This window comes from Lathamus discolor, chromosome 5, assembly GCF_037157495.1.
Source record: "Lathamus discolor isolate bLatDis1 chromosome 5, bLatDis1.hap1, whole genome shotgun sequence".
NCBI lineage: Eukaryota > Metazoa > Chordata > Aves > Psittaciformes > Psittacidae > Lathamus > Lathamus discolor.
The window spans coordinates 17,507,735-17,531,326 of record NC_088888.1 but is presented as its reverse complement, the minus strand read 5'-3'; the positions used below and the strand labels follow the sequence as shown (position 1 = coordinate 17,531,326).

General features: G+C 37.7%; 1 protein-coding gene across 2 annotated transcripts in view; it reads left to right on the top strand.

Annotated features, from left to right (window-relative positions):
• Positions 1–23,592, top strand: part of RMDN2 (regulator of microtubule dynamics 2) — a 48,075-nt gene that overhangs the window by 3,573 nt on the left and 20,910 nt on the right. For both annotated transcript variants that reach the window (XM_065679900.1, XM_065679899.1), the window contains exons 3-7: positions 4,757–4,949; positions 5,880–5,982; positions 8,067–8,127; positions 20,679–20,754; positions 22,423–22,500. In XM_065679900.1, coding sequence (XP_065535972.1) covers positions 4,757–4,949; positions 5,880–5,982; positions 8,067–8,127; positions 20,679–20,754; positions 22,423–22,500 — 511 coding nt within the window. The remainder of the gene's footprint in view (positions 1–4,756; positions 4,950–5,879; positions 5,983–8,066; positions 8,128–20,678; positions 20,755–22,422; positions 22,501–23,592) is intronic.

Genomic DNA, 23,592 nt, shown 5'->3' with positions numbered 1-23,592 from the left:
GTTTGTGTAAATTTTTGTAAAGTTGTCAGGGAAACAACAGATGGTATTTGATCTGTATAAAAGCTGAAGTGTTGTGAACAGATGATACCTGGCTAAGACCAGTGTCTGCCAATTTACAGGCAATGTAACACAGTTTTTGAGCCAGCAGAGCAAATTTATACCATGTAATGCAAGGGTTTTTTAGTCGAGTGCTAGGTGCCTGGATTTACCTAACCCCTTAACCACAGAGTGGAGAGTCTCTAGCACAGTTTCCATTTGTTCTTTGAGCTTTGACCAGGCCTTTGTGATCCAGCAGAGTGTTGATGGTTGGTCATTACTCCTCACATTCTCACCGCTGTTTTTCTCTTTTAAATAAAATCTGTTGTTAATAAAGATGAAAGCAAGTTGGCACTGACTAGACATTTTTGGGGTTCTTCCATTTTCTCAAGTATTGGTCAATGTGTTTATTACATGCAAATACTTATTTTTCTATTTATCATCCGATAAAACCTCTTGCAGGAAAATACCAGGTGAAATTGCAGATGTCAGTGTTATATGAAATATTTGTAAACCAAACAGTAATGACTCTCCTTGTTTTCTGTGAATTTCTCTTTGGATTACTGTCATCAGCCCTTAGACTCTTGGAGTTTTAAACTTCATTAAAAAGAATCCCCGCTTCTGTTTATGTTAGCCCTGGTTTTGTTTATTTATTTGTTTTTAATATAGAATTGTTTTTCATAACATGCTTTTCTAGACTGAGAAGAAGTATAAGCCTGCTAGCTGTTTTGTTGAAGTCAATTGTCAAGCTCTTCTTATTGTAGTTCTATATGAAAATATCTGTTATAATCTTATTACACTCTTATTTTGTCCTTAAGTAGTTGGAGGAATTTTCTATCTTCTAATAAAACTGACTTCAGTTCAAGTTGGCAAAGTGCAGCTTACCGAAGTTGTTAGGAAAAATCCTAGCTGTTTATTTTTTAAAAGTCTATATTGCATTCTTAACATGTTGTTTTTGTGCTTAAAACACTTCAGCTGTGATAAGCTGTCCTGGTTTAAACAAAGTCAGCCATAAACCTCACAGCTCGTCCACTCACTCCCCCCCTTCTTTCCCTCCCTCTACCCCTGGAGGGATGGAGAGGAGAATCGAAATGAATGCAACTCCCACAGGTTGAGATAAGAACAGTTTAGTAACTAAAGTGTAACACAAATCACTGCTGCTACCACCAATGATAATAATGATAAAGGAAATAACAAGAGGAAAGAATACAACACCTCAACACCAGCCGACCAATAACTCGCCCCACTCCCCCAGCCGAGCACCGACCGATACCTCGTCCAAGCCTGCAGTCCACTAGTCCTTCCGAGTAACACTCAGTTACATCCTGGGCATGACGTGCTGTGCTATGGAATACCTCTTTGGCTAGTTTGGGTCAGGTGTCCTGTTTCTGCTTCCTCCCGGCTTTCCCTCCTCCCTGGCAGAGCATGAGGCTCAGAAAGTCCTTGGTCAGACTAAAACATTTGAGTTATCAGCTCTGTTCCCAGGCCTAAAGTCAAAACACAGTGTTGCGCCAGCTACTAAGAAGGAGAAAAATAACTGCTACTGATGAACCCAGGACATAAGGATCAAACAGAGCTAGTAAGAAAACGAATGTCATCAGAAACAATAGAGAAATACATTCTATATGCCTAATTTGCCAAAATGGTTGAAGTGATATTTAATGTTTTGTACTTAATTAAATTACCTTAATGTCTCTTTACTTCAGTGACCCCTGAGAAGTGCAGGAGTTTGCCTGGGGTGTGTGGTGCGTGACTAGGGAGGTAGGAACTCATCACAAGTCAGTCCTGAAGCTCTTGGCTGGTATCTTGGTGCTTTTCCTGTGGGAAATGCTGGGAGGCAGCAATGTCAGCTCTGGAGCCAAAGAAGAAGAGACAAGGAAGAGTGCCTGAAGGCACTATAAAGTGATTTTTCTGAGGAAAGAAAGATGTCTAAAGGAATGGTGATGCATCCCAGGGGTAACTAGCATGCTGTATCTTGAGCACTAGCAATTGTTTGTGCTCCCTTGGATGTTTTGATATCTGGATATTCACTGCAAACCAAACTTGCAGAAGATTTTAATAATTTTCTTCCCTTTGTTTGAGAATGGCATTCTTTCTTGGTTGTGTAAAAACTTCTGCCCTTTAGTGTAACTCATCCATGTCAGCAGGCACAATGGTTGTACAGTTTGTGTGAGACCCCAGGAATAACTGTCATTGCCTTAAAATGAAAAAATTTATTCACTGTTGTGTATTCACTACCCACAGATTGTTTTATAGGTATTGTTTTGCTTTTTTTAAAGCACACACTCAATAAGTAAATTGAAAATTATTGCATTCTCATTAAGGCTTAAGACGATGTGCTCCACATTAAAATTCTTCGAGGATTCATAAAGCAGATAGAGACGAGGTAGGACAGAATTTTCCAGGATGGTGGAGGTGAGAGGAAGTGGGAAAGAAACAACCTGTTCTTTTTGCTGTTTCTCATCACAGATGTGGCCTGAAGATCATGTTTCTGTAGGAGAGCTGGAATAAGGAAAGGTTTAATGCAGTAAGGCCTGGTCTTAAAAGATTATTTTTCCATGGTATTTTATCATTAGCTCCTCTTAAATTCTGTTATCAGTTAGATAGTGGCCTACTTCATACTTTTTCCATTTGAGTGTCTCAGTGAATATTCTTGTATAGTTTATGTGATGTCATGAATTAAAGTGTTTGGCCATGGCAGTTTCTGATGAAACTCTCTGCTAGGGTTGTTTCGAGTGAAAGGGCTTGGCTGTCAGCCCAGTATATATATTGGCCTTTATATTTTTGCTGGGAGAGTAACATTTTCTAAAAACCAGTTTTGCCTTCTTTCTAACATTAGAACAGTAGTGATCATAGAAATTTTTAGCAGATGGTTATGCAGCAAAGATAAAGATAGCAACATCAACATTGACTTCCAAACAGTGATTCCTTACTTTCATATCTACCTGCGTAGGCAGCATTTGTTGATGCAGTGCCCATATTCCTTTAACTAAAGGAGTGTTATAGTTGCAGTGGGGAATTTGAAATTGCCTTTGCTGCTTAGTTATTGCTATTTTATGTTATGTAATGCACTTATTTTAGGTCAGTAATTGCAGAGGTTGAGGGGGTGGAGCATCCAAACCGTGTAAGGAAAGGTGTTTTCAAACCGTATTTCACATCATAGGATTATGTATTGGAGCTAAAAGACTGCTCCCTCCCACCAAATCCCTTTTGGTGACCCTAACTTTTGGTCAGGTTAGTGCTCTGAGAAATGCAGCCTATCTATGATGTTGCTCTGCACCCACTTCAAAATAACTATGGAAGAACAAGATGCTGTGTTTTTAAAGATGCTTCAGAAAACCAAAATAAATGTTTGGTGATTTACAAATAAAGAATCTGCAGGATAGGATGTGTTATCAACTTCAGCATCATCAAGATTATATAAAATCTGTGAGAATCTCTGAAGTTTCCCATCTCTCCTCTGCTCCATGTTGTTTTTCAGTTTGAACATGTACATATGGTTTATGTATGTATTGTTTTATCCAAATGTATTTTTGACTCCTTTCCCATACTCCTGGGTTAATTTTACAGCAAATCTGTCATGCCACCTCTAGCATTTCTGTGGCTTGGTGAGCTCTTCATTTACAGGCTGTAAGTGTATCTGCTTGTGTTTTAGTTCTGGTCACTTTCACATGCTATTTAAAAGCCATATGGGTATTAACCTCCATTTGGATTGCAAACATTCTGAACTGGTTATTTTTCTGGGAAAGAAAAAAAAAAAAGATTTTATATATTTTGACTGTCATGGCTTGCTTCAATTACTCAATTGCTTCATGTGACTAGTTCATGTTTTTTCTGCTCATAGCTATCATTTTAGAAATCTCTGAACTTGGCAGCTAATACTTTTACATTATTATTTCTCATCAGAACAATATTTTCAAAAGAGTGATTGGATAAGATTAGAATTTTCTGTTAATTTTTAGCACGCAAGCAAAAAGCTACTTTTAAAAAATAATGCCATTCTGCTGCTTCTGTACAAAATTAGAGGACCCTAATGTATGCTCAGCACTTTGGACAGTAAGGCCACCTGCTTATCTCTGCATGGTATTTATGGCTTTTGTAAATATTTCTTTGACCTTGACTGCCTTGTGCTGAGTAATTGTGCAGTAAGCATAATGAATTAATATAAGCTCTTTCCCAGTTTCAGATATTCTGACCTTCCGAATGTTCAAAAGAAATAAAGGAAGAGAGAATACTGATGTTATTGCTTCTACTTAGATCTTAAAAGTGTGTAACAAAACTTTGTGTAAGTGATTATTATAGCACTTATGGTTTCATTTGGAGTAAACCCATTCCTATTTCAAAAAATTCCCTATTTCAAAAAATAGGGAAATTGAGGTTAAGAGTTCAAGAGGCCTAATCAGGGTTACAGATAACGTCTTAATGCACATTAATGATTTAAAGCATTCTGCATTTGAAATATGTATCTGCATTATTCTAAATTCATTATTAGGCAGCAGGAAAGTGTTAAACATAACTTGCCTGTTAAGTTTGGAATATGATTGTGCTGTCCCTTTGAAGGTAAAGGTTTAGTAATAATACTAATAAGCTTGATACCGTTAATAAGAACACCTTTAAGGTTGGCCAACTGGAAGAAATTGTGCTCTGAAATTTTTGTATTTGAATTGAAAAATGCCTTACAGATATTTTTAGAAAAGATGGTTATTTTCTGTGATTTTAGTTATCTTACAGCTCATACGGATACTGAAGGAGACTCTGAGGAAGAAAAGGGATGTAAGAAATCACCCGATGCCATTGCGAAATCAGAAGACGAAGAGTTGTTTGATTTTTTACAGCAGGTGGACAATTTGCATAAGGGCTCAGAGAATGACAAAAAGGAGGGCTTCAGACTGCTGCTTGAGAAAGATGACAAGGTATTAATGGGTAAACGTAATATTACATTGCTGTTAACTTATGCTTTGTACTGCTTTTGAGAACTTCCTTAATACAAGCATTAAAATCAACACAGGAATGGAAGATGAAATTTCATGATTATTTTTAAAATGCAGTAAAAAAGAAATATTTCAAGGTGGTGTAAATATTCATGTTGGGTGGGCAGAGAATTTTTGTTGTTTTATATCCCATCCAGGCTCAGTAATTTTGAGACTTTTTTTTTTTTTATGTATGTGTTCTTGGATGTGACAAAGTAATGATATTTATTTCAGCTGGTTTTAAAAGGGTCTGTGTGAGAAAGTCCTGTGGAATTAAGTACTAACCTGACCTAATGTTCTCAAGAAATCAGATTACGAGCCTGTAGTCTGCTTATACCTTAAAATTTACTTCATGTAAACTTTTCCCTTGACTGTACTGTGCTCATAGGTAACTCCAGATAAAATTTCAAAGTGGCTTGATATTCAGTGCTTAATTCACTGTATCAGTTTCTTCTGATTTGGCAAACATTAGTTCTGATTGTATTTTCATTTACATGTTGAAATACCCAGGAAGGTAGATAAGATGCTAATTATGAGTGAGTGTGGTGTTTATGGCACCCCTAAAGAAAATACACATCACATCATTCAGGAATCTGTTGTCCTTTACTGCATTGCCTTTTTATTTTTTTATATTTAAAGACCTTTAGATTTGATTTGTGAAGTAAACCTCTTTAGACGGTCCAGGGTATACCCAAAAGGTGTGTTTTGGTTGTGAATAATTGGTCGAGTGGTTCTTGCTTAAAATAGAAATAATATAGAAGGATACAAAATAACCAAATATTCATGCCATGTTCTGATAACCTGCTTTAAGCATTACGAAAGGAAACTTTTAATTCTGATCAATTTAGTTACCCAGGTGTCCTCTATTTTCAGTATGAAAACTGTGTGGACTTTCTTTGGAGACTTGCACGTGCTTATGGAGATCTGTTTGAGATGACTACTGATGCTAATGAGAAGAGGAAATACGTTGCTGATGGTAAGCAGAGGAAAAATATATATCTAGAATGTCATCTGAATGTAATGAAAGATGTTTGAGCTTCAGTTACGTTTTCCAATCCAAGACATTTCCAGTACAATAAATGGGAGCATTTGTACCATAATAATGATATTTTGGGTAATCAACTGCCACAGTATACAACTTCAGTCCATTGGAGAGATCCAAAAACAGTGAAGGAGAAGTATTGTGGGTCCTAATCACATATTATTGACTCTGGATGATGCCTTAAAATCCTATATTGTGTTGAGAATCGGATGGGTACAGAATGTGGAAAAAAAAGACAGATGCTGTCAGCATAATTTCTCAATTGCATCTTTGGGAGAGCAAGAGGAATAAATAAATTCCACGGGAAACTCAGGGTTTGTTTTCCTGTGGTAAAAGAGCACTCCTGCATATCAGCAGCCTTTTCTTGTGGTGATGGTGGTGATAATACTTTGGGAATCTGGAAAAACTGTTGACCAGAAACAGAAGTCATGTGTGACAGCTGACGTTGCTTCCAGGCATCTCTTCCTATGTGTCCTGCTTGGCAGGTTAACCTCAACAGGGTCATGATTTTCTTCCTTGCAGCCCTTTGGTGCTTCTAAAAACATTGCTCTTTCTTTCACTGTCTGGATGCATATTAGCTAGAGGAATAGTTCATGTTTCCCTTTTCGGTTTGGGCCTTATCTTTATTACAGTAAAACCTATGTCTTTTCTGTGTGTGTCACTTTCCTCCAGTCAACACACTGTTCTTAAAATAATCCCTTTTGCCTTGTATCTGGGAATACTCTGTCTCCTTTGTTTCTCCATTGCCTCTCCTTTTTTTTGTTGCACCAAATTCAGGTTTTCTAAGTGTGTTCCAGGTTTTAGTTCTTATTTTGTGACTCTTTTCCTGTTTTCTACTTGTTGTTCTATTAGCAGTGGCAACATCACTGACAAAGCACTTTTTTGGCTGCCCTTTGTTAACCTCAAAGGTAGTGTCATGCCTTTGTGCTGTGATTACATATTTCATAGCCAGCCTCAGCTTGTCCAAGGTCCTTGTCCCTATAATTCTGTCATCTGAATACTCATGAAGACTTGCACTGTCTTAGCTATTTAATTGGTACTGGCTTTGCTTTAGTAGCAATTTGGCTTATTTGTATGGAAATCATGAAGTGCAGTGGGGATTATGACATGGACTAAATTACAACTGTAAACTCTTGTTAGATCCTTTGCTTTTACTAGTGACTGCATGTAGCTTCAGCTGATGAAAGATAATGGCATGGCAAAAGACAGGGGGAGATGAAGAATGGTAGAATGAAATTGGGTCTTATGCATTGAGTAATCAGCCTAGTTTGGCTCTTTCTCATGAAGTGGTGGGTGGCAGCAGCCTTTTTCATCTCAGCTTTTGGAAGTGGTGTAGAGGGATTGAGACTGTGGGGGAGCTGGCAGTAGTTTTGTGAGTTTTCTCATTCCAGGGAGTTGGGGGTCTGTGTATACTGTTCTTTGTTTTGATGAAGTTAACTTGCAATACAGAAATGTCAGTGTGGCGTAATTGGTTGCAGCTGAGACTGCAAACAGCAAAGCATCTCATCTGAATTTCCTACTGAGAGCGTAGGTTTGATCAAATCACCAACTGTCACCTTTATTCAGTTAAAAGTGGAGCTAAATGGAAGCCTTTGTGCTAGAAAGGAACTGCAACTAGTTCACTCCTGTACCCAAGATAGGAAACAGCTTTACTTGCTCTTCTGACAGGTGCTTCTTTAACATGCTTTTAAGGGGTCTTCAGTCTTACGCACAGCATGGCCTCCTTTGGCAGCCTAGTCCAATCTTTCCTGATTTAGCTGCATCTAAATCGGATTTTAAGAGAAAAAACTAAAATCACACCCATATATATGTATATATACATATATACGCACACATATTTACATACGGCTATAAATGATGTAAAGCCAGGATGTTACATCATCCAGGTAAATGTTTACAAAAATGGGAAGCAATTTCTTCTTTGCAGCTAGAGTACATGAGGTTGCTTCATTATTGGGAGTTGCATAAGCCACAGAAAAGTGCAATAAATACTTTAATATATCGTATTCAATTTACAGGAAAGATTAAAGCTGAAAAGGCTGTACAGCTGGATGACAGGAGTGCTGAGAGTCACCAGTGGTAAGTTTGAGAAAGGGTGCCTTTTGCCAGCTTGTATGTGTATATCAGATCCAACAAAAAATCCCAGCTGTCTTTGGCTCTAAACAGTGCTTGCAGCAAATTACATTTATCATACTGCAGTTCGACATAAATTTCATAAATGATTCACTAATAGTTTTCATAGTTTTATGGAACTCAATTATCAGTTGCAGCTAAAAATTTCATTGAAGTATTTTGTGAAGCGTTTACTACGGCATATGAAAACTCAATCACCATACTTCAGTATGTACCATGGAAAGCAGAAGGGAGTATTTGCTTAAACCAATATATTATTGCTCAGAGAAGACAGTTTTTCATTTACCTTCTCTTTCAACACTTCGCAAAATAATGACATTTGGCCTTGTATTTTGTCCTTTCTTTATAATAAGCTAAATTATAATTTAGATATTAGATAAAAGTAAGCAATGAGAGGGCTATGGAAGTTTGAATTAACTTCTCAATTTTTGTTTTACCATATCATTTTTCTTCAAGCCTTTGCAGTTGGATTAATTTTGTAGACCTTGCCAGGAATAATAGACTCTTCACAAATATAAATATTTTTTTATTGAATCAACATTATCAGGTAAAAGATAATTCTGCTGAGTTCCAGTAGATAGTTTCTCTATTTTACTTTATTAATCAATTTTATTGAGCTCCTGATTTCTAATATTGCTAGTTTTCCTATTTTGATTTCCATGTTCTTCATTAATTCTGTCATTACACATGTAGGGTAGGATTTCACTTAACTTTTACATATCTAAATGAAATCATTTTATCCCAAGCTTGCTTCATAATCTAAAAAGAAGTAGCCTTTCTAGAGTGCAGTTCACCTGAGTCCATTTTGGCCATCTGCATTAGGGTGAGATGAGTATCTCCTGAGGTTCAGTTGACAGCATCTCCATTGCCAATAAAGGGAGCACATGTCAGCTATCTCAGATTTAGATAGTTATTAGACACAGATGTTTTCATTTCATGAGGTGACTCTCTGACTTGGTCTCTCCTAAACTTCAAGAATGGCTATGTTATTGTTCCACACTGTGTTCCTGTGAGCGTTGCCATATTTCTGATTCTTTTTTATCCTTCTGTTTATAACAACTAGTGATCTGAACACCTGCTTTGTAACAGTGACATGCTAGAAGTGGAGTGCTGTGGGAATCTTGGCTAAGCTTCACTGCCACAGACGTATTTCAATTTGCTCGTTCCCATGTCTTGGAAGTAATGATGATGCCTGTCTGGAGGTGAAGCTTAGGCCCCATGTGGCTCTAATCTGGCAGTTTAAGATAGGAGAATTTTCTTTGGGCCTTCTCCAGCTGTTTGTTAATTCCTGTCTGCTGGAGGTTTCCCTCTGCCAGCAGAACCAAAGAAGAGGATCATCTGAGTGTCACTACTGAGTGTAAGGTGATTTGAACCCCATAGCTTGAACACCTACTGAAAGTGGTTTACAGCCATGTCTGCTGTTCGACTGACCACAGCCAAGGTCACTTCTTCAGGGTAATGCTGGTGTACCCCTCTCAGCTGGAGTTACGTGTAAACAACCACAAAAGCATATGCAAGCACAAGTCCTGTCCCTCCTTTCCAGCCCACGAGACTGACAAAATCTCCTAGCATAAATATTTCACTGGCAGAAACTACAGTGATAAAACATTACATGTTGTTCAGGGAGACGTAGGTGGTCTGCTGGACTTCAGATGCAAGATCCTGTACTGGCAGGCACATCTAGCAGAGGAAGAATTACGAGTGTAAGGAGATGTGTTCCAGAGGTTAGCTCAGGAAAGCCTGTTTGAGAGGTTAAAGAGGAAAATCTTATGTTTTGTAAGCTACTGCTTTTTATAACAGGCAATGGATTTCTGTGTGGTTTACAGTTTTCATCCTTTTTCTGGGATGAAAACTGTGTCTGGGTCTACAAGTGAATGCGAGGGGTTTATCACCACTAACTGGTGTCTTTCTAACTGTAGATGGACTCCACAGATTTGAATAGCTTGGTATAATATTTTTTTCTGAATATTTTATCTGCATGTCTGTCTTTTCTGAAGTCTTTCTTACTTGATGCATAATTTCTCAATTGTAATGCCCCATACTGTTTATGCTGCCCTGAGGCTGTCAACACTGGACAGAATGGACTTCCACGATCCATTTGGGATTTTTTTGTCTAGCCCACCAGCTGTTGCTCAGTTTGTGGTCCGAGTGGATCCTTTTCTGCTGTGCTGCTGGTCAACCAGATTGACTTACTGTACATTTCTATTTTCTTCCTTGGTAGAGTACTTTATACACATTTCATTGTTGATTGCAGACTATTTCTAACATTTACTGAGGTCATCTAGGTTTGTAAATGCTTGCATCATCTCCCAGATGGCAGTTTTATTTTAGAAGTGTTTTGTTGTTAGATGGGATTTTGAAATCATTTACTTCATTAATGTAATTACTAGAAGCTATCAGACCCAGCACAAAACTTTGTGGAACACCCATAATGATGCTCAGACTCACAGGAGCCTGGTTCTGCAACCATTGCTACAGGTGATTTAATCTAAACAGTATTTACATGACTAGATTTTGAAGCACATCGGGTAGAACAGAGTTAGAGGCAACACAGAGGTCAAGCTATACCCAATTTGTTGCATTCCTCTAATATTCCAGGCTTGTTCATGTTGTCAGAGAAGAAAAATCTTTTTGTTTGATGCCGTTTGTTTCACAAACTTTTGTTAACTCCTTTGTATGCTTCTGCATTTAACAGAATAATTTACCCTGGAATGGTTAGCCTGGTTTGTCTGTAACCCCTGTCCTTTCCTTTTTTTTGTAGATAGCAGTCATGTTTGCCTTTTTAATTTCTGCTGAGGCTTTCTGCATTACCCATTTTCTACATCTTGGTAGTCAGCTGTATGTCAGATCTGGATTGTTTGAGCCTGGCTAATGCAAATTTATCCTCCTGAACTCTATTTTACATGTTAATCCCCATGAACAGGAAAGAAGATTTCAGTGAATGTTCGCTATAGAACCTGTGCTGAGTTGTGTACAAACAGAATTTTGCCAGACCTCATAAGCAGATATTGCACAACATTTCTGTTTATGATCAGCAAACTGAAATACAATTAAGGCATGAAGAAATAGTATGTGAAAATAATATGAAATACATAGTGTGCAAGGACAATAAGAGAGAAAACAAAACTTAAAAGAAAAACATAATAAATATTTATACAAAAATACTAGGATCACAAGCAGGCAGTCACTTAAAGAAGAATGAAATACCAGTTTTACCCAAGATTGGAGATGAAGGGCAGTACCCAATTGCCGATTGACACCTAAATGTAGTGTCTCCATTGTATGTGTGAGCGAGGGACTTGTCCTCCACTTTCAGGGAATGGAGAGTAGACAGGCAATATGCGCCATTTGAAGTGCCAGGATATTTGTGTGTCATGGCAGATATCACGCAGGACCTTTGGACGTTTGTACCCTTCCAGGCCAGCAACTGGAAGTAGTGGAAAGCCCTAGCATATCTCCAATGCCAGTAGACATCAGTGTGCAGGCAGGGATACTGTGGATTGAATAGGGTCTCCACAGACTGTAATAGGAGGTCAGATACATAAATGAGAAGTTCAGCATGAATGCAAGCCCAGTATGAAAGCAATCCTGTCTCAGACCAACATCCCTTCTCTTCATCTCACTGATAACATAACATTTTTTTAAGCTGTATAAGGTAAATAATCTTAGCCTAAAATAAACCTATCTGGTTTTTTAGACAGTTTTCTCATTTTTCATGTAAGGTTATCTCATTGTCTGTCAGTTACTGGTGAGGAAACTGGCTTTCTGACCTTGACTAAGGAAAGCTTTGGTTGATTTCTTTCTAACCTTCACTTTCTTATTTCTAAGGGGTTTTGATGTTTCCAAACAGCACAACTGAGGTTTTAACTCATGTTTCGTATAGCTGCTGTCTGTATTGTCCACTAATACATTACTTCTAATGTTCTCTTAAGCTGTTAAATTATAGCTTGCTGAATGAGTGAGGATTAAATGATAGGCCTATTCTTTTCCTGGTCCTGTTCCTTGCTCTCTACTTACAGTTAACCCTTGGGGGGTAGAGGCAATATAAACAAAGAAGAAATTGAATTCAGCCTTGTTGGTTTCAGCTTTTGTCATGATTTGCTCACTGCTAATTGCTCTGTACTTTCATTTATGCTTCTTTTCCTTCTGCTTTATTTATACAGCCTTTTCTTATTGCTTCATATGTCTCTTGAAAGTTGCAATTTAATTTGTATTTAGCATTTTTGATATATATACCTTTAAATATGCCATCCAGTTCTGAGATAGATATCTATAGATGTATGGATACATCTTTAACACCCATCCAATATCCACAGCTTAAGTGCTCTTATTTTCACTTTTAGGCTCAATTACTTTTGAATTTTTATGTCAATGGAGATCACCTCACTGGAGCTGAATTGGCCTTTAAAGTTATTTCCTGCCTTTCCTCTGCATCAAAAAGGGTCATTTGTTGCTATGTTTTCGAATATTCTCTTAATAATTCTTCTATAGAACATTTTAGAACATGGCCCTTTTTAATGGTTTTGTTTTCTTCATTATAAATGCACGCCATGCGTGTCAAGCAAGGATTTAAGGCTACAGACCTCTGAAAGTTTCTTTTGGGAGCTTATCCCTGCTGCTTGAAAGTTCTGTTTATCACACACCCTGACTGACATAACTGTTCCGGTAAAGCCTTAGTGCGGATGAGTTATACTGGCAAAAACATCCCTTTTCCAGAGCAGCGTTCTTCCTGCTTTGTGAAACTGCTGTAAGCTGCCTGGGAAATAGGATGTATCTTTTGTCTTCACCAGGAGAATCTCATGGAATGGTCTCATGAGCAAACTCTTGCTAATGTATGCACAGCGTTCAGCTCTCTCGCTTTACTTTTCATGTTTACTTTGGTTAAGAACAAAAAAATTGCCGTGTATCTTCTTAGTAGATTGCTGATGTTATTTTGCAAACCTGTATTATAAAATATATCAACAGTAAAGCTGGCCATCTTACCAGTCTGAATACTGACAAGTAACCAATATTCATCCTCAAATTAAATTTGTCAAAATATGTGCAGAAAGAACAGAGCAAAATATCTTGAAGTAGTCAGCCTGTTTTGGTAATAAACTTGTGCAACTGTGAATAATTTTCTTATCTGAATCCAGATTTTTGAAGATGCACTCATACTTAATATGTAGTTGCCAATGAGATCGAAAAACCCTCAGCTTTTTTGAATGGTGACCTCTCAAAAACTGAAGAAAATGGAAACACTACAAAGGAAAAACATAACTGTAACCTTTTATTATTTCTATGACCACCTAAATAGAGGCAGAATAGATATTTTAAGTGACTTGTTCCTTTGTTCAGCTGGTGTCAATTATTCAAGTTGTGAAGGAACTCGCATGCAAAACTTAGCGCCAGCCAGTTGCAGTTTGTCTTGTTTTTCCCAAGCCACAGACAAAATCGTTCTGTGGGTCAGTGATTCCCAAATGATAGCTGTGAATCCTCATGTCTTTGTCATCCAAATTTTAATTGGAAGTGCTATGCAAAGAATTTGATGCTATAGTTGCTTTGGATGGCACCACTTTGCAATTACAGAAAGCACAAAATGTAGAGTTATGTTAATAGTACTTTTATTTCAAAGTAAGCCATCTCATTTAAATTATTTTTATAGATTTGCAAAGAATAGAAAGGTTACTAGGTATGGCCAGTGTTCATGACGTTTACTTAGAAAGATCATTCTTTGCACTGAGCTTTGGTTTGTTTGCCAAAAGCAAATTTAGTGCTGCCGTTAAGTTTGGGTTACTCTATAGAATTTGTCTGCCGATAGGATTCATATAGAATTATAGAATGGTTTGGGTTGGAAGGGACCTTAGAGATCATTCAGTTCCAACCCCTCTACCACAGGCAAGGACACCTTCCACTAGACCAGGCTGCTGAAAGCCCCATCCAACTTGGTCTTGAAGAACAATAGCACATGTCTTATTTAGATTGGAGTGAAGTTATCAAGTGAAAACCTACTAATTTTAAGTGAAGATCCCCCTGAACCACAGCTGCTCCAAGACTCTTCTCTGTTGTGTGTATGTGGGTTACACAGAAGTGCAGAAACAAGTTTCACATGCTGAGGGTTGTCCATGCAAGCGAGTTACAGAGCTGACAAGCCTCTTACTGAGAGAGAACAGTTTAGAAGAGAATGGATTGGCTTAATTGAATAGTTACCACTTACTTGGGTGTTTGGACTGACCTGTATTAGTAAGCCAAAAAATGGAGAAGGTTATAATTATAGAAATCATATTAGCTACTGTTGTACAGATTTATTATTCAATTCCAGGACTGATTCAAAATGTTGACCCTTACATTCACATATAATTTTGTGCTGAGCTTGTGCCTGGGCTAGAACTGATGTTTAGGGAATCTTTGATTTGCTAGTATGACTTGAACTTCTGAGGGGACTTGCTGTAATCTGTACACACAAAAAAAAAAAGAAGTGATAGTCCCAGGTAGAATGTATTTCAGTGAGAAACTCCAGAGCTTGCAAAGATGCTGAGAGGCTTGTCTGTAACAGTGGAGTACCTAGCCAGAAGGTGTTTTGTATTACTTGAGAGATACAAAGTATACAGAAGTGTAGAAATTGTGTTTCTACACAAAGAAAGTATTCAGAAGTGTAGAAACTTTTAAATCATATGTCTTGTGAACAAAAGATTGTAAACTCACTCATAATAGGATGAAGAATTGCTCAGAAGATGGTTCCTAAGAAAGTCTTCTACTGTTTTGACCCAACTGGGATTAAGATTCTCCTAGAATTCAATCAATGGATTAACTTTAAGAGATTATTACCCTGCATGATAAAGTCAAGTTCTTAAATCCATATAACTTGGTTATTTTGCAGAAACAGAAAAAAACAGTTCTTATCAAAGAACTTTCCTATTAGGTGGCATGTACATGCAAAAGGATTTTACAAACTTCCCACAAAAAGTGAACATCATGTAATCTCAGTAACAATTAGAATACATAATTTGTCAGATTTGTAAGAGTAAGTCTCTAGTGAAATAAAACTCTTTAAAATTGTGTTGTAGGCTATTATCATACTACTGACAACTTTTAAATCCAGTTTTCTAACTGAATACTTCAAACCCTTCACCTTCACCCTTCACCAGGGTGCAAAAATACTTTCAATCAAAACTTGATATAACAAAGTTTCAGGTAGTAGACGTTGGCACTTGCATGGTAGTAGCCCTTCACCAGGGACTGAGTTTAGGTCTGTAGTCCAGCCTGTGAGGAGGAGTATGATGCATCCTCTAGAAAAAGGTTCTTGAAATAGTAGTACATCGGTGAAATGTTGCAGCATTCAAAAGGAGGTAGGTTTGAGATGTGGAAAAATCTATTTGCTGCAAGCTTTTTGCCAGAATGGTCGCAGAGGAAATAATGCTGGCAACTTAGAGACCCCTATTGCTTTTTCATCAACAGCAACTGTTGTGCTACTTTCCCTGAAAGCTGTTGTTTCACTGTTTCCACTTTTGTGAAGACTATATTCTGCTAATTTCTTCAAGATTGTATTTGCACTAAAGATGTCTGTTATAAAAATAAAAGTTAAATTTCTGGAACTCAGAAATTTAACACAGTTGCAGGTTCCACAGAAATGCAGAACGTGGCATCCACATGTTCTACTGGTGAACTTCTGTGGATATGCATGAACAGCAGCATTTTTCCTTCGCATGGTATATTGTATATGTTGCAATAAGTTATTGAGACAATTCTTAGATGTCTTTTTTTAAACTAGTGCATGGAATTGTTTCCATATTTTTGCAAGCATCACCTGTACAAGTGTGTGCTATATCTGATGTTTGCCTGGAGGTCAGCTCAGTGCTCTGGTGAATTTTTAATATAGAAACTATATTTCTGCCAGTTTCTACAAAGTAGACGCCATTGTATTCCAAGAAGAAGAAAAAGGAAAGAAAATCCAAACAAAAAAATTCCAAAAATCATGAACAAAACCCCACCTGAAGACTTCACTTTGCACCTAGGCACATTTTACTTTGTATGTTGGCAGTCTTTCATATTCTTAGCCACTGCTTCCATACCCTCACCACCATGAAGAAAATTATATCAAGCTAATGCCTTATTTTTCCATGGAAATGTAGTATCAGATGCATTTTTATGGATTAAAGGCCATGGTAGAAAAATGATACAATTTGAAAACTGTGATCTCTCGAAGGTTAATGCAACAGGGATCATAAATTGTCACAGAAGTTGCAAAATCTGCCTATGTGGCAATTGGTATCACATGAACGCAGGTTAAAAAGAAAGCCCGAGGGTCTGGCTTCATTGCAGACTGTCAGAATTCATAAGTGTGTGAAACTGGTAAGGGAGAGAGTCATTGGCTAAGAAATAAAATAGGATGCGCAGGACACTAAGCTGTGCAGAGATGGGGAGATGAAGGAACACATTTAGAACTGGAATGGGAATGAACTTTTTTTCACTGAACCTCTTGTGTGCTACCCACACATTAGCCTTTACTCAGACCGCCTTGTATGTCAGATGTGTCTTGGGTGAAGAGGAGGGAGTAAAAGAGGTATGGAATATATTAATTAAATGATTTTGTTTTAGTAAATACCACAAACTCTTCCCATTCACAAAAGTTGTAGCAATTACAATTAAGAAAAACTTTCTTGTCCATAATAGGCTGCTAAAAGAGAAAGACCTAGAATTCCAAGTGTAAGCTTTGTACCTACACATTTCCAAAGTCTATATGAAATAAGAGGGGTTTCTGGAGTCGGGATACATGGAAGGGGATGTAGAAGAGAGAGGAACAAGCCTGAGGAGATGCATGTTATTTCTGATTTTGGGCCTATGAAATTTATTAGGGAAAAGGTAAAACTTGTTGTATTTGAGTGTCCTAATGTGGCTCAATCTTTATTTGAGACTTTGAATCTTTCCTCTAAATCTGTCTCGTATGGAATAAACTGGTTGCCAGACTCGAAGTGCTGGTAGCATCTCCTGCATTTTTGCTACTAAAATTCAGGTTGCCTGCAAACATGCTTAATAAAACTCACTGGATCAACCTGCTGTTCTTCCTTTTGCAGCAGGCAAGGTATGTCCCTTGCAGTTTTACCGTGTCTGAATATGTATAGCAGTTCTGGAACACCAGAAGGGAGATTGTTAATTCATCTTGATTTGGATCCCTCTGTGTGAGGGCTGCGTAGGTGCTCTGCATCCACCTCTGTCAATTACAGTTTCTTGTGAGTCTTGAGTTTCAGTGACATAGTTTGCAGCAAAGGGATGTGGTACTGACTTTAGAGTTAGTTCGGTTGTGTGTGTGCTTAGAAAAGGAATATTAATTGTGGATGATTAATCCGTATGTTTCTACACTGTTTTCAGTAACTTTTCTTACATCTCTAAATACCTTTTTTAATATTAACAGAAATACTGTGCCTGTCTAATAAGGTTATGATAGTTATGTTTATTTAGATGAACGTGTCTGTGGCCGGTTTTTCACATTACCCAGGAGCAGCACTAGCCCAGCAGCTATGTCACTTCCTTGCAGCACTCAGTTGGTATAATTTTCTCTTTATTTTCTCTGTAAAGGTACTGTAAGTGGTATTTTAATCTTGCTGTTCGAAGGGCATAAGGCAAGCAGTGGTGGTGAGGAAAACCAGGATCCGTTGCTCTGACAAAGGATATGTACAGTTTATCAGTTTCACGGGGAATTTGAACGTTAGTGTGTCATTATTTTTTAATTCACACCCCCCAATTTTTACAGTAGGGCGCAAGGTGAGGATGTAGCCGAGCTGCGAGGGGCCGTATGCTGTGGCTGCCTGCCGTGTTCCTGTGTCACCACGAGGTGGGGCAGGTGACAACGGAGCGGGGAGCGTGAGGATGCACGGCACGGCACAGCACAGCGGCGGCGCTCGCGGAGTCCTGAGCTCTGAGCCTCGTAAGGGGTTGTCGGGGTTGAACCAGACAGCAGCTAGTGTTTGCAGTTAGCGCCTTCCTCGTTTTCTCTGAGCGTTTGCTTCTCTGTGAGGGTGCTGAGGCGCTGGCACAAGTTGCCCAGAGAAGCTGTGGCTGCCCCATCCCTGGCAGTGTTCAAGGCCAGGTTGGACAGGGCTTGGCAAAACCTGGTGTGGTGGAAGGTGTCCTGCCTGTGTCAGAGGTGTTAGAACTGGGTGAGCTTTAAGGCCCCTTCCAATCCAAATCATTCTAAGATTCATGTTACCCTTTGCATCAGTGAAAATAAAGTTTGCTTTGTTTTTAAGGTCTTTGAAAATGATTTAAAGTGCCTAAGAAGTCTTTTTTTTTTTTTTGGGGGGGGGGGGGGTGGGGGTGTTAAAACAAAAAAAACCCAACAACAAAAAACCAAAACAACCTACCAAAAAAAAATAACCCAAACCCAAAACACAAGCTAGCCCACCCGTTTTTAAAAAGTGGAATGAATATCTGAAGTGCCATAGTACTCCAAAACTTAAATAGTTGATTTATGCTACTTGCCTGCCTAGCCCCCTTCAAAAGTATGAAATAAAAATACCCCAACAAACCAAACAGAACACATACAAAAAAAACCCAACAACAAAAAAATGCTAAGACATGAAAGACATTCTTACTTTTTCCCTGAAAAAAATAAAAAATTAAAATTGGTAGGGTAGCTTAGTTTTCATTCGTTCTAAGTTTTATTGGGATTTCCCTCCCCAGAGATTTTAGCTGTAAGTAGAAGTTTCTCTTTGAACTAGTTTAAACTAAGGCCTTCTTTCTTGTCACGCACAGACAGGGAAATACTGCAAGATGCTGGATTAGCTTGTTCGCTTTTCATTGTTTTCTTTTGTAGCAGCAATCCGTTTAGCTATGGTATGCTGAGTTTATCTGATTAGCACTTAATGAGTGAAGGGAATAAGGGAAATGTTGCATGAGTTACTTAAGCCTAATAAAGTTTTCAGTACCTTCCCCCTCTTTCTAAATACCTGAACTTTTCTGACCCCCACCCCTTGCTTTTCCCCTCAGCTGCAGCTCATTCCCACACAAAAGGCGCTCCCCCTGCAGCTTTAACTGTCAGAAGCAGTGGTGCCATTAGCCAGATTTTGTTCAGTGCACATTGGTCACAACATGCATCCTGTTCTACAGTGTTTGACAGTCTGTCTGGAGTTTTTACAGATTCAACTGCTGTTGTCATGCTGACTTGCATGCATTACCTGGGAACACTTACTGACTTAAAACACAACAACCTGGAGCACAAGTGTTTCTATCTTAAAACCATCTGCTGTAACTCTAAGCAATAAAATGGTTTCTTTAGTTCTATTAGCAGTGGCATTTTAATGAGGATTCGCTGGAGCCTGAATAATTACATAAAGAAATTCAAAAAAGATGAGGTTTAGTAATGCTTAAAAACCGTGTGTGCTATACAGATTGAGGTTCTGTTACCATAATTATCTCGATAAGTTTCTTGTACAACTTGTGTTTTCCTCTGGACTTCAACTTGCTTTTCCTCTTTTAGGATTAATTTTTCAATTCACTTGATATTGCATTGTAAATTTTTTTAATACAAAAGCAAAATTCTAAAAAATTTATAGAAATAGCCTGTATTAATTTATGCTGCTTAAATAGCTATTTGGTGATTCTAGTTTTATACAGAAATGCAGTTCTCTTACTACCAGTGAAAATAGGTCAAATAATAGCACAGCTGACGTCTGTGGGAGTTTCCTTATACATGGTAGGTACTATAGTGGTTGAAGTAATTAGGAAAAAGCTAAGGGAAAAAACAGATAGTAAGACAATTCTTTTGCTTAGAAATCTGAATCTTTGTAGGTAGGCATCTCTGAAAACATTTTCAATTACACTTGTTTAAAAATACATTTTTTTTAATAGAAATTATCTCATTTCTTTTATCACTGTCAGTGTCCCATCAGTGTCCCAAATTTATCGCAATAGTAATTATGTTAATAATTTTAGCAATAGGTGGCTAATAATAGCAGTAGCAATCCTGTTAGAGCAGAATGTGCGTGTATGATTTTAAATAATTTTAAGGATATTAAAAAAATGCTAAAGGTGCAGGAATGCACCAATGTGCTTGAGAAGGGTAGAAGACGACTATGAATGATTACTGAGGTCTGCACAGCTTTCTGCTGAGCATGTCCCAAGAGTTTGTCTTCCCGGGTGAGGTACCACGCTGATGGTGTTCATGTTCCCAATGCTGAGCACTGCAGAGCACAGCCTGTACAGTTAAATTGCTGTCAGTGCAGAGCCAGGCTGCAAGTGTCGCACTCTGAACTAAATGGTAGAAATTTCAGAGGAATAATCACTTTGCTGACAGCCCAAATAGTGTCATTTAAATTTCTTCTTGTTCCCATTGTTTTGTTTTGTTTTGGTTTTTGTCTGCTCCTGACTATGTACCACTCATGCCAAACTTCTGTCCAGCCCTCAAGATGGAAGAAAGGTGTTAATCTGTGAATTAGGTATTGAAATATTTTGTAATTTGATTCAAAGCTTTGTTTAAATCATGAAAAGTGTGTGTGTATGTTTTTCTTTTCCCCTCTCAGGTTTGCAATTATGTGTGGCTATATGTCTCAGTTTGAAAGTGTACAAAACAAAATCAGGAATGGTTATCTCTTTAAGGTATGTTTTTGTAGGGTTTTCTGGGGTTTTTAAGCTATTCCTTTAAATTATTTTGTTATATAGTCAAAGACAGATTTTTTCCAACACAATAATTCATCATCACAGGTCTATTTTGGTGTCAATGTTAAAATGAAAAAGATATCTTTATGTATGCAAATATATGCTTACAAAATATAAGAATTCAGGTAGGATTCTGGGAACAGCATTAAGATTTTTGTTTAATTTTGTAGTCAAAATGGGGGGAGGAGAAGGGAGTAACAATTCTGTTTAGAAAATGAAACCATGAAGTATGAAGTGATGAGCTAACACAGTTCTGCAATCATCCTTCATGCTACCCTTAAGAAGTAATATTTGTTTTAACACTGTCTTTTCAAAGGGGTAATTGTGTTATATGTGCTACTCCCTCCACTCCTTGTCCTCGGCTTTGCTTAGGCACTTTCCATCACTTGCCCTCCCAGCCAGCATCCCCCCTTTCTGGGTGTCAGTGAAAGGCAGCAGATGTGTTCCACTTCCCAGGGAATGCCAGGGATGTTTCCCTATCACATCATGTGTGTGTTAGGGCTTGGAGTGTCACAGAGCTTTCCTAAAAGAGAGCATTAATTATACATGAGCTGTGCCAAGAGAGCTAAGCCCTGAGCTGGGACAAGCTGGGAACAACGAAGGGAAAATGACAAATAACGCAAGTGCTGCAGTTGTTTAAAGAAGGAATTTTAAAACAGCCTGCAGTGTTAGCAGTAGCCTTTTCAGGGAGGTTTTCCTCTTCACAAGTAAGTACTGAAATCCATGTGAATAATTTATAAATGTTCAGGATTTGGGGCATGAAAACATAGCTCCTATCTGGATATTTTGTGGACAAAATGATAAAACAATAGGCTCTTAGATTTGTATTACTTAGATATTTTAGTGACTGGCTTAATTAGGAAAAGCAGATATCGGGGGGGCAGGCAATGAAACTTTAGAAATAAAATTTATTTTGTGAGGCAGATGCTAGTTAGGGGTGAAGTAACCTACTTTTTCTTCTAACTCAAGTTGAGCAATAAGAGCTTTCTTTAGTAAATTAGAGAGAGAAAGAAAGACACTCATGATATCTAATGAAAATGGTTTTGGAAGAAGCACCTCATTAGATACTTTCTATGTGTTATGGTTTCAGGGTAAAAAGAACTATTTTATTTTCTGAATTTCACATTATAGTAACAATTTTCTGTGTCATGTACCATTTAACTGGGGCAGTCACATTCCAAGGTGGAATAGACTATGTTTCAGTGATGGGTGCTGGCATGTAAGATCTGTCAGAGAGTGATTGCTTTCTCGCTGATTTGGTGTGTGACAGTTTCCTAATACTAACTGTAAATAAAGTGAATTTAATGGAAGTTGTTGCCTTTTAAAGACAAAAGTTCTTGAGTACTTTGATTGACCTTTAGAGCTGTGTAGTCATGTTGTAAATACAGCATGCCTTTTTGCATTGTGTGCAAAGTTGCTAAATAATGTTGTTTGTGGTTTCCCTCCACAAGGAAGGGGTTTGCTGGTTGAAATATTTTTTATGTTGTTAGAAAAGAATCGCAGCAAAGAGAATTTTTTTTATTTGTATATGATTTGCAGCAAACTTCTTAGAATGTAAACACACTCATAAACAAACATCAAAAGTGACTCTTACTTTCTTTCTAATAGGAGCATCTAGACAAAGCAATTGAACTTCAGCCTCAAGATCCTTTTTTATATTACCTAAATGGAAGATGGTGCTATTCAGTAAGTTGGATTTTATCTAACATATGAATTGAGTATACTGAAAAGTGATGATTCATTTGAAATGAAATAGTGGGACTTAAGACAATGTAGGTATTTATTGAAGTAGATATTTTGAGCTAAATGAAGCACTACCTTAACATTTCCTGTATTAACTTCTGCATGTCTGATGTTAACTGCCAGCCATTCCTTACATTAAGTAAGCTGTGCTTGTGTGTCCCTCATTGTTGTATTCAGTTCTTATCTGAATGTATGAATGAAAAGTAATTGACATTTGGAAAGGAGGAAGGGTGACTTCTTAATTTCAGTTCTTTGTTCTGTCACAAACTTTCTGCTAACATAGCCTTTTAGTAACTTTATTCCCCATCCATAACTGAAGTTAAAGGCATTTGCATGCCATGGGATTATGTCTGTGGCAGCAAGGATACTATATTGGCTTGGTAAATTCCAGGAGAATGTCACAACAAAGATACAGGCATAAAAATCTCTCTAATTTGTCCAAACGTTTTGCAAGAGATACAGTTTTTACTATGCCAATGCAACAGGTGCTTTAAAAATTGTATTAATGGTATAGTGATAAGTGTTTATATATGAAAAACTAAAGTAATTGGTTTACAAATGTAGCTGTGGACTAATTTTATTACTATTTTTAGAAAAATGGTGCTTGTAATATTAGTTGGATTATTCTTGAGCTCACATCTTTGATGGTTCAGGTGGCTATCCTTATTGGTCCATCTCTAGTGCTGTGAGGAATCTTTCGTCAGAATAAAATGTTCTTGCATAGCCTATGCTGTTAAAGATCATTGGGAGGTTTCTCAGAACAATAACTGCTAATGTGTAGTGACTTCCAACCCTGCCTTTTTCCTATAGCTGCTTTCAGTGCCAGTTACTACAAAGTGCCTGCAGACTGGGAAGGAGTTGCTGTGATAAATTGTAGACATTGTCTTTATCTGCAAGAAGACTTAATGCAAAGTAATCTTTCGGCAGTTTTTTCAGATCATACACTTAACTTTCAAAGAACTTTAGACAGCTACATTTTTTCTCAGTTGAATAAGGGATGGCACCAACTTTTTCAAAGAGCTTTTAATTTTGCTT